The sequence below is a fragment of the Pteropus medius genome, unplaced genomic scaffold (genome assembly GCF_902729225.1).
Source record: "Pteropus medius unplaced genomic scaffold, Ma_sr-lr_union100, whole genome shotgun sequence".
Taxonomy (NCBI): domain Eukaryota; kingdom Metazoa; phylum Chordata; class Mammalia; order Chiroptera; family Pteropodidae; genus Pteropus; species Pteropus medius.
The window spans coordinates 12,249,105-12,261,453 of NW_024346667.1; the positions used below are offsets into that span (position 1 = coordinate 12,249,105).

The 12,349-nt window shown below is 37.3% G+C and overlaps 1 protein-coding gene across 3 annotated transcripts in view; it reads right to left on the minus strand.

Moving 5' to 3' along the window:
* The window catches only part of PINX1 (PIN2 (TERF1) interacting telomerase inhibitor 1), a 69,185-nt gene that overhangs the window by 41,891 nt on the left and 14,945 nt on the right, over nucleotides 1-12,349 (minus strand). For 2 of the 3 annotated variants that reach the window (XM_039876068.1, XM_039876066.1), the window contains exons 5-6: nucleotides 10,770-10,862; nucleotides 4,810-4,886 (exon numbers count right to left, since the gene is read on the minus strand). In XM_039876068.1, coding sequence (XP_039732002.1) covers nucleotides 4,810-4,886; nucleotides 10,770-10,862 — 170 coding nt within the window. The remainder of the gene's footprint in view (nucleotides 1-4,809; nucleotides 4,887-10,769; nucleotides 10,863-12,349) is intronic. The other variant, XM_039876067.1, reaches the window with a different exon arrangement.

Sequence of the window (12,349 nt, forward strand, 5' to 3'; positions counted from 1 at the left end):
AATTTTCATTTTAAGTGATTTTCTTTTTTGACTAGGAAGAGATTTTTTTATGCAGTCTCGATTTTAAAGCTTCTTTTCTGATCAATGACTCCTTTGAAAATCTGTTAAAAGCACTGAACTTTATATATGCATAAACACATGCACACATGCCCACAAACAAATTTTGTATGCAATTTAAAGGAATTTACCAACTTCACTATAATGAGTGTACCAAGGAGCTCTCCTATACTGATGTGTTATAGATGACAAACCTGTCACATAATAACACCACTTTGCATTTATTTATCACTTTACAGTTTGTTGTACTTCTGAAATTACTAAAGTAAATGACTTAATAGGCTTGTACTTAAAAGACATCAAATGATCTGATTTTTACGAGTTTTCCTCTAAAGACCCGTAAGACAGAAGGCATAAAATCTCGCAAGGATAAGTGCAGAAGGTAGGTCATAGAGACTACAACAAGCCCTGAAAGCCTGGGTATTCATCGTTACTGATATGAGCAGACTCAGCATCAAACCGAGAGATCAGATGCTTCACAAATATTGTATTTCAAATTAGACAACTCTGTTGGCAACAGTGGTTGCTGGGGTTAGAAATGGTGGTGGAGGGGATGTGACTCTAATGAAAGCAGCATGATGGAGACCTCTGTGGCAGGGGAACAGTTCTGCTTCTTAATTGGGACAGTGGTTACACAATCCACAAGTGTGAGAAAGTGGCACAGAACTAGGCACAAAGACTGTACCAATGTGAATTTCCTGGTTTCCATCTGTACTACTTATGTAACATGCACCACTGGGATAATTGAGTGAAGGGCGAATGGAATCCCTCTGAACTATCTTTGCAACTTCCTGTGCACCTATAATTATTTCAAAACGAAAAAGTTCTTTTAAAAAATAAAAAGCAAAAAGACCTCATGATTGTTATTAAAGGATACTGATGTTTTTTGAATATAAATATATTCAGATCATTCAATTCATTTGAGAGACCAGAAAATGTACAAATAACACAGCATCCATGCTCCAAGACCTCAAGCTAGCTCTTTCTTACATCAGCCTACAGTTCCAATGACATAGTAAAATCATTCCCAAAGCTAGCCCAGACATTTATAATATGCTTCTGACCCATAACAGTTCAACTCTGACTGAAGGCAAAGCAGAGAAGTTTTAAAAGTTAAACCATTATTTTCAGCAAAATGAGAATAAAAGCCAATCATTTTCCTACAACATTATGATAAAGCATTAACTATTTATGTCTTTGACAAAAAAAAAAAAATCTCAAAGAAAACTTCTAAAGCATAACTAAAATCATTTAAATGTAGATTTTCTTAAAATGCAAAAAAGTTCATTGACATTGGCAGTATTGTGGTAGAGGGGAAAAAACACACTTTGGAATCAGAGAGACCTGGATTTAAATTCTATTTGTGCCATTTTGGAGCTCTGTAACAACCTTGCTGGGTCTCAGTTTCCTCATTGCTAAAAGAGTGCTAATAATGCAACTTCACAGTATTGTTATAAGGATTCAATGAGATACTATCGTAAGTGTCTGGCACAATGTCTAGCACACGCGCATGCTTAATCAAGTTGTAATTCTATTACTATAACAGTCAGGGGTTGTAGAAATTAGTAAGCTTGGGCTAATGTGAGAGATATGATGTTGCCCCAACCCAGAGGTGGTCAATGCCCAAGGTTCTTTACATCTAGCTGCAAAGTCAGGATCACTATCAGCACCTTATGCAGAGCACCTGGCAAGGTCTTAACTGCTTTAACACTCGATACTGCCCTGGTTTCTGAGGTTCTTCAGGTATTTGACCTCCAGCAGCACCTTTGCTTTGGCAATGCCAAATACAAATTCAGGCCAATGTTGCTATGGGGGTCAAGGGAGTGAGAACAAAGCAATATTCTTTCTAGCTGTGAACAGGAGCCAAAAGAGATTGTATTTTCCAACAAATCTGATCAAAGGCCTCCTGCCCTTGGCTATACAGGCTGTTGTAACTAACACGGTAAGGTTTCTTAGCAACAGGGTATTTGGGGAAGGTACAGGTGTGCCTCAATAAAAGCAAACTCTATATATGAAAATCCACATATATGTAACATTTAAATTTAAAGGTGACTCTTCTTTGCAGAAAGACTTCTTATTTGGTGTCTGAAAGTGTGATTAGATTTAAATACATTCTATCTTATACATACATGCAGGTGTATGTCAAATGTAAAATACTGCAGAGGTCCTACCTACTCAGTGTGGACTACACAGCACAGCACAACCAACATCGTTATCACCACCTGGGAACTTCCAGAAATGCAGAATCTTGGGGTCCTCCCCACCCTCCTGAACCAAAATCTGCAGTTTAACAAAATTCCCAGATGTGCGTACATACTAAGATGTGAGAAGCCCTGTCCTAGGAGATTTTCGTGACCCTGAGGCCAGAAGCTCTACCAATACAGTTACATATCAGGGCTTCCACTAGAGGGTCTCAATTCTTATTTTTTGTTAGACATCATAATAATCACTTGAATCATCTGGGCAGGCTTTTTTTTTTTTTTTAATTAACAAAATTTCTTCTTTTTCGAATACTTAAGCCTGGACTCTCACCCAAGATTTGAATTTGATAGGTCTGGGGTGGGACCCTGGCATTAACGTTGCTTAAAAGCTCCTTAGGTGACTGGAGTCAAAAGGTTGTTGAGAACCACTGCTAAAGATCGAGAGCTGTACAGTGATAGAAAACTGTCTCTGCCAAACAATTAGAATTTTAAATGCATCATCAGAAGAAAACATTAAACTAGAATGAGAGGTTGAGATATACCCGGATATAAATCTTGCACAAAACATAGTATTATATCAAATTTGGTCTTTTCTATACCAAGTGTACCAAAATAAACTTTCCCTGGGCTAGTAGTGTGCAATTATTTCTGAAGCTCAAATACTGACTCACTTTAACATGATCACAAATGATTACACCACCAAAAAGTAACACCAAACAGCGTTGAAAACCTCATGACACCTGACACCTAACACCAGTAAGTCTTCAAGCATGTAGATGTCTGCCAGAGGATTAGAAATCTCTGATCTTCTATAATGAAAAACTTTCCTGTGCTTACCATGTAAATTCCTTTAAAGTTCTACCAAAAGCCCATAAATAATATTTCCTTCCCTGATCTGCTCAACTGTAAAATTTCAAAGAGAGTGTTGGAGAGATGACGGTTAGGGGCAGTAGGGTTGGCAGCAGGGAGAAAACGGAGGATCAAGGAATCCAAGAATACTAGGATTGGTAAAAGCCAGTGCAACCTGAATGCAAGCCTGAGAGCTAGAACAGGAGGGTTAGCATCAGGGCTCCACGGTGGGATGTGGTGCTAAAGCAAAGGTTCAGTGTGGCTGCAGGAGGGGGCTGTTAGGGCAGAACAGAGGTGACAGAGTCTCCAAAAGGATCCTGAAATCACTTTTTTTTTTTTTTTTGGTCAAAGGAGAGGTGTTCAAGAGGAAGACAGATAAGCCAGATGCAAAGTCCTTAGCAAACAAGGCAGAGGGCCTAACCCAGGTGATACAGTAACCACTGAGAGGTAGAGATGCAACCAGAAGCAGGGCTGTCTGATGACCCCTGCTCTTTCCAACAGCCTCTGGTAAATGAAGCATCTAGTGTGGCTCAATATCAGAAGCCACCTGCCTATGATACGACTCAGCACAGACCCACAGGCACCACCCCTCGGCAAGCCCTGGGCCCACATTTCCCTTCTGGCCGGGGCCTGCTTCCTTGGTCCTCAGGGATAAAGCTATAGGGACAGAAGAATGCTGAAGTACTAAAAATTTAGTCCTAACCTGCAAAGGAAATCGCCAAACAAAATTTCTAACAACTGGTAATTCCAGAATCTTTGAAAATAATATTAAGTAACACATAGCTACCAACCTAGAAAAATGTGTCAGTCAGGAGAAATAGCAGAAATAAATGAAACGAGTCTTTTTTGTTCTATAGTCATCAAGGGCCTTGACTGGGAACCAATACAGGAACATAAGTATGACATACCAGATTAGCTAAGTGATAGCTGGAGCAACCATATATTCCAGACTTGCATAGACAATGTTAATTTGAAATATTTTTATCCCATTAGCTCTAAAAATCCACATTTAAAAAATTCTAATATCAACATATACACTACAGCCTGGGCTGTATCTTATAATTGAAAATGGTGCAAAATTTTTTGTTCTAGATTACACAGCCAAATTTAATAATTATGATTATAAATTATAGATTCATTCCATTTAGGGTGCAGTTTGGTCACCCTATCCTTATTTTTTAGTTCTGAAAAAAACAGCATTATACAATAGAAGAAATATTACATCTAAATCCCTTCCAGACTCTCAACGCTGATCCAACACCATTTCAAAATGTTTTAAAAATGGAATAGACCAGAACTGGAGTACGCATAAGATATTCTTCCTCCTTAAGTCATATTCCAAATAGAGTGATGCAGTCTGAGCAAAGCAAACGAAATCAACACATGCAGCCTCTGCCTCTCCTGGAGATGGGAGAGAGATCTTCCCCTCTGAATAGATCAGCAACACGATTCATCCCTAAGGCTATAGTCTACATCTCATAGGACAATAACAAGAAACCCAGTTAATACATATCCTTTTTCAGATTCCCTATAAAACATATTATCTACGAATTATTAAGAAGATCACATTTAGCCTTTGTAAGAAGCCTCTAAAAGTTCTTTTTTGGTAGCTTTGTCTGAAAGCTATTTGTGATAAATAGTTTTATACACAGTTGAAAATCAGCGTGGAAACAGAAAATAACAGCTGTATGTGCCTTAATACCTCGGGAGTCTTCTTACTCTGTCTTTTCCCAAAAATGCAGTCAAGATCTGTTTTGCTCCGAGATGACAGATCCTTCCCTAGAAAAACAACACAATGCCTTTTAGTAAGACTATTCTTTCAAAAATATGGAGTGCACATATAAACTATAAAACTTCTGGAAGTAAAATGGGTTTTGGAAAAGAAACAATTTTGCAAACTATTGACTATCTCCCCTTCACAGATTACAACTCTTTAATAAAATCAACTAAATTTTAAAATCACTTAAAAATCAAATAGTGTTTGAAAAACAGAATCTATGACATTCTCTTAATGGTAGAAACAACCAAGAGCATGTAGACTGAGAGAAAAACTAAATTCTAAAGCTACCTCTACTACTGGTATGCCTTTGAGGTATAATTTCTGGGTCTCTGGGTTTCCCATTTATAAAATAAATCTTATTTACTTTAAGGCAACATGAGCTACTTACTTAGGATTAAGAAATACAGATAAAGCCTCAAGACCCCACATACACGCATGAATGAGAACATACTGTATTTGACACACAGGAGCTCAATAATTAATAAAATGAATGAAAATTTCAAAAGAATAAATGCAAATAAAAATTATTGTATTAGGGTGAAAGAGTTTTAGGTTTTTCTTTTGAAATGTTTTTTGTTATGGCTATATCAGCCTTAAATAATAGGATACATGGTAAGAGCAGGAAATTAAATGGTTTCTGGCAAGAGCAGTGGCAAAAGGACCCATGATTCTTATTAAAAACACTAAACTTTTTTACTTAATTTCAAACCCATAAACTAATTTAAAATGCACTTCTTTGGAATTACCACTTCTACCAAAAATACTCTATGAGCAATCAACCAAATCTATTTCCATTTGTCAACTTCATGGTAAATGCCTTTTAAAATGTAACTACTACATGTAAAGTTTTGAGGCTCTGGGGGAGTGTGGCTCTGGGTTAGACACAGGAATTTTTGTTTTGAGTTGGAAGCCTGAGTTCCACTGTCATTGACTCACTTGGTTTCCTGTAGCAAACTGACTTGGCAAAGTAATGTCATGACCCAGAAGGTTCTAGTTCACTGATTATCACCGGGGCATTCAAATATGATATTGCTCAGTGACTCCATGAAATTAAAAAACAAAGCACCCTTCAATTTAATGCAAAGCCAGGTGCCAAAACAAGTTTCAGAGGCAGCAGCACCATATTCAATGGTCCAGTCAGTACGGCCTGTTCTCATCAGGAAGGACATGCTCCTCTGTGGCTCTACTCTGCTCTCCCTTTTAGTCCCAAGCTAGAAATGAAGGCTTCCTGGTTCTAATGGATTATTAAGTAGAACCCAGACAAAAGACCACAAAGGAAACTGACTTAAGAACAAAATGAAGCATGTCCTAGATAGGAACTCAGAAAATAAACCAGAAAAGTGGGGAATAAGATTGGTCGTTGTGGGGAGAAGTGGACAAACCCTCAGAAGGTCTGGAGACCTATTCTTAGCTTTGTCATTAGCATAACCCATTTTGCACTGCAGAGCACTTTCAGGGTTGCAGTTTCTATTTCAGAAAAAGGAGTTGTACTTAGTTCAAAATATGTATTGGCCATCTATCCTAAACTATCTTCTGAAATGGAACAGAAAGCCTAAAAGAAATGCAAATTCAGACCTCTTTTACAGCAATTCAACTACAAGGAATGCTGGGGGGATTAAGGAAGGGAAGGTACATGAAAGACTACAATTTTAAAACAGGACGCCAAAATATGAACATGCAGAGATCAAAAACAAATCTAAACATCAAAAGGAAAACTGCCAAGCTAGTAGAGACAGTAAGCTATACCAATGAAGGTGCAAGTGTTTCTAAAGTTTTGGTGATGGGTTCTTGTTTCAGAAATTTTTATCCTTTAGCAAAGTTCACTTAAGTAAATGTAGAAACCAGGATTGTTACAGGCCTTGCTCTGGATTTGATCTGGAAAACAAAACACAGAGAAGAATTAAGAGTCAGAGACCAATGGAAAGGAACTCCAAGGCAGGTAAAAATGGAAGGTGGGAGCAATACTGAAATAGTTATTTGTTAATAGTCCTGGTTGAATAGTTTACAAATGTCATGAAATTATGGCCACTTTTAAATAAAATATACATAAATGAGTTTAAAAGCTATTTGGTCTCAGTTCTGAATTACAGTCAAATCACAGAAAATATTGTTGCTAGATCTCAGAGAAAATGACAATCAAAAAATTGAACAGACTAAGAAATATGTTATCTGTCTGGTTTTGGATCTTGTATCAATTAGTCTTTAATTGGCCATAACATTTTGAGAACCAGGAAAAAAAGGCTTCCAAGTTGATGTAACAAAGATCCAGGAAAGGATGAGCAGATAGAAGAGCACTTTGTTTATGATCATTTCAGCTGCTTTTCTAATAATCATGAGTATCAGGTTTTCCAGTCTATCAGAGTAGCAAATTGGAAGGGAGGAATGTTACTGCTACAGCCAGACACACATACGACACCAAGAAGTCCACATGGGAAGCAAATGAAACTATGAAAAATAAACATAGGAAGTTAAGAATCAGAGATTTGGAGCCTTTTAGTTTAAAGGCAAAAGTCATATATAGAACCCAACAAGATCTAAGGAGAAAACTATAAAATATTATATGATAACTGAAACTCAAAAACTCAGGAGTTTTTTTACTCAGATAAAGAGGCAAGGGCAAAGAAATGCAGGTTTGAGAAATAAGCTTATTAAAATGTTAAGGATTATGTAGGTAGTTTCACTTGCCTAGAAAATTTATTTGCATTCCCCTATCAAGGATAAAACAAATAATATTATATTTTGATTTTTTTTTTTTTTTTTTTTACCTGAAAACACATGAGGCCAATAATAAGCCTGGGACAGAAGATTATGACAACTTCACTGCAAAGATAATGTCAGAAAACCAGAAAATGTGAGAGAATCAGAGAAGGGGGAGAAATAATAATAAGACGAAATTTTTTTAAAGCCTGCGATGGTGCTACTTTATATTTAAATGTCAAAAGACTCAGAAGAGGAACTTAGTTGCCCATCACTAGGCACAGTGTGGGGAGGAGTTAACCACACTAGGAATACTACAGTCTGTTTCCAGACTAGCAAGCCAACTACCAGGACACATGTTGTCCATGTAGTTTCCTTGTTTAAGAAACAAAATACTACAAATTGTCACAAGGATAAGAAGTCTGAGCAAATTACCATGATAAAACTGCGCAAGTACAGTTTCTGCAACTTTTCATCTACCCATTGCACAGCTTGGGGGAAAAAGCAATGAATGTCTCTTGACAACTGCTCACTGTATATAGAAAAACTTCAACGGTTTGGTAGAAATTGATATTTTCCCTATTGTTTCCTCTCTGCAGATATAGCATTGCCAAACATTTTTTGAATTAAAATAAACTATTTGAAGTTTGGCTTTTAAACAAATATGAATGAAGTTAACTTTTAAAAGTACATAATTATTTCAAATATAAAATTATAAATTTCGGACTAGAGAAAAAAATAATTATGTGTCAGAACTAAAATGATACAGCCAATACTTAGGCAGTCGCAAATTTTACAATGCCATTGCTACTGTAACCTCGCTGAAGTAAAGTTTTTACCTTCACTCTTCACACCAAGCTATATAAAATGACATCTTCTCAGTTATTAGTTTTCTGGACCATAGATGGAGTTACTATATGAATCATTCTCATCCAATAAGCAAATTACTTACTTCCATTATGAGCACACCCATGGGCTAAAATCTTTATTATCCATAATGCTGAACAATCAAACGTTCCATATAATGGAGTCATTTCTGGCAAGTGTTAAAATAGAACCTATTTTAGAACTCAATAATGACTTAAAAATCTTTCCTCATCTTACAAAAGAGGAAACTGAGTCTGAAAGAAGGGAAGTGGTTAAGTGATTTGTCTGGGAGTGATGGCCAGGACCCAGGTTTCCTGTGACCTAAGGGAGTCTACCTTAGAGGAAACTCAAGAGTTTATCATTCATATCCAGTGACAATAGCTGTGCTACACGAAAATTTTTCTTTTAGTAAATTAAAGACTTTAAAATAAACTTTCCCTGTGGACTGTTAAGATAGGTGGTAAATAATGATTTTCTTTACTACCTGGATTTTTGCCTCCTTCTCCCAGTTTTTCAACTTATTCCCAGTCTGCATTTCCTCTGTTTTCTCAGTTTCCTCTGCTACCTAACTCTCTTCGCATCATACCAGTGCCCCACTTCTCCCTAAGAAAAGCTAATAAATAAGCACGCCTCAATTTAAAAGAGAGAAAATGAAGGCACGGCACACCAGGCAGGTTGACGGGGTCAACGGGCAAGGGAGTAGCTTAACTAGAAATAAAAAGCAGATACTCCCAGCACCCATTAGATTAAAGTAGACTAAAGAGGTTTATCCCAGCTTCAGCAAATGCTTCGGATGAACTCATGCATGTAGTCAGGTACTAAAAGAACATCAGAAGATTTTATTTGCAAGAGTGAAAGCTTAAAAGGCTACCATACCACTCAAGAATTATAGACACTTTTAATTGCATTAATTTGCTCAACACCCTTCTGCTCTATCTCTACTTCTTTCTATAGGGTCTAATTAAAAATAAAGGAGGAATATAGAAGGGGTTGGGTATGAAGTGACCAGTTAGCCTCCCTTCAAAAGGACTGAGGGGCCAACAAGGACTATCTTCTGTTCTGCAGCAGGCAGGGGGTAGACAGAAACCCGAATTGGAAGCCATACAGAAAAGCAACGAAGAAGGTTCTAGCCTGAGAGAAAAAAAAGGACAACACGAGAGTCATGCAACCACATCTACTGGGAGAGCTAAGGGGGAAGCCCCAGTCTCTTCCTGCAAACATGACGAAAGCCATTCGGCTCCCAAACACTATTCAGCTCTGCCACAGGCTCTCATTTAAACCAAACCCATTCCTACCTTTTGGGGTCCTGGACCCAAATGAGAACGACCATTAATGGTTTAAAGTAGTGAGAATTCCAGCTGCCACTGCTATTCAGGCAGGTTCTAGGAGTTAGGGAATTCCCAATCATGCCATCAAGACTAAAGCAAAGAGGTGTGCTTTTCCTGCCATTTCGAGGTAGAAACGTACATCTAATCTTGTACAGATGAATCATCCAGTGGTGACTAAATATCACAGCATAAATTATCATATTAATACTTTAAGTATACTATGTAATAAGTAGGTTTTTGTGCCTGGAAAGGGCACACAATGCATAATAACACTGTTCTACAGGAAAACATTTGGAGTTGAGTTCACGTTAAATTGTTTCTTAGCAATACAAGACTGCCACTTAGTGGTTAAAAAGGACAACTGCGCTCACAATTGACCATAAGTACTGGGAAGGGAGTAAGGAAGACAGGATTTACCACCCAGTTCTCATGCTTTCTAACACTGTCTTCGCATTGACCATGGGATGCCAAGTCAGCACTCCACGAAATGAAGAAATGATGTGGAATAATTTAAGAGTCAACTCGGGAGTGAGATTTCCCAAACCGGAGTTCTCAATAAAAAGCATAATTCTCTAAATGGATACCTTTTCAGAGCTATTCAACACCAACATTAAGCTCTGAAAAACAAGAAAATGTAACAAAAAATGTTGAGCAATAAATTAAATTTGTTTTCTGACCTAGCCATATAAAGTTCCTTTTCTCCTCTAAAGAGCAAGTTGACTTCTGCTTTCAGCTTCATCGAAGGACTTTGTACATAGTCTAAACAAATCCAGGGCCCTACCTCAGGACTATGAATCTGAATCTGCTCCTGTTAACAAGATTCCCCAAAACTGCTGAAAGTTAAGCACTGCTTTAGATTAATCCAGACAAACCATCCGTGAGTTCCCATTTGTATGTAAAACAAGAAGCGATGCTGAAGAGCTAAGAACGCTTTAAGAAACTCAGTGTGAACACAGGAGTTTTCAACAACAAAGAAACGCTTAATTTTACCTTTTGTGAATTTCATATAATGAACACGGTTTTTGGAGATTTTGGACTTCTCTTCAAGGCTGAAAGATTTCTTTTCTTTGTTGTCTGAGGAGTCTTAAAACAATGAAAAGCATTATATTAAACTCTGTAATCCATTCTTATTTATTCTTACAATGACATGGTCTTATTTAAATAAAATATTTAGGAGTCCTATTATTTATTACTGAACTCTAATCAAATGATTAGAAATACTTTTAAACTGTGTGGTACAAATCAGACATGGCTACTCTTCAGAAATTTATAAAATCTTTGAGGAAGAGAAATGAAACCTTGTGTTCACACAAAAACCTACATACAAATGTTCATAATAGCCTTATTTTTAATAGTACAATACTGGAAATAATCCAAATTTTTCAATGGGTGAATGGATGAGCAAATTCTGGTATCTTTATTTTGGAACACTACTCTGCAATAAAGAGCAATGAGTTTTCTATACATGCCACATCCTGGATGTACCTCAAAGGCATTCTGCTTGGGGAAAAGGTCAATCTACATACTATGTGATTCCATTTACATAACATTCTTGAAATAACAAAACTATAGAGATGGAGAATAAGTGGTTTCCAGGGGACAGAGATGAAAGTGGGGTGTTGGAGGTTAGAGGAAGGGAAGGTGGATGTGAATACAAAGAGGCAGCATGAGGCAGCTCCTTTGTAGTGATGAAACAATCCTGTATCTTGATTATAGCAGTGGCTATAGGAATCTAAACATGTGATAAAAGTGCGTAGAGATACACACACAAATGAATGAATGAGGCTAAAAAAATGGTGGAAACTGAATACAGTCTGTTGGCCTAATTAACAGTCAACACCAGTGTCAATTTACCGGTTTGGATAGTATACTACAGCTATATTAGATGCCACAATTGGGGGCAAACTGGGTGAACGGTACTCAGGGCCCTTTGTAGTACTGTTTTTGCAACTTCCTATAAGTCTGTAATTATTTCAAAATAAAAAATTATTTTAAAAAAGCTTTCAGACAATTCTTTGCATGAATTAATTGTTTCGACAACCTGAAACTCTCTTCTGCAGTCACTTCCCAAGAATAGCTTGAGGTTTTTTTTTCAGAGACTTCCCACCAGTAAATTTTTCTCTGCCTTTTGTGACCAAACATTTCATATGGCATGTAACATTCTCAATCCGATGTCTCAAAGACAAATCACCTAGCCACTTATCAGCTTAAAGAATCTATTATTAATTGAAGATGCGTTCAGTACTAGGCATTGAACTAAGCTTTCTAAGCATTTCTGTATTTCTTTTTACAACTACCCTATCAGGTAGATGCTATGATTATTAAAATTACTTCACAGGACACTGAAGCACAGAGGGGTTGAATAAGGCACTTCCAGGAGGTGGCTATGATGGGACTCAAACTCAGTCAGGTCTGAAAAGAGTGCATATTCTTAACCACTGTGTCCCTGACAGAACTGCCCTCCCACTTCAGAGGACGTTAAGAATCCCCTTGGGAGCTTCTCCATCTTCTGAGCGTACAGAGTTCCCAAAATCCTGAGCAAGGGCAGACCTTAAGGGAATCAGTTTCTA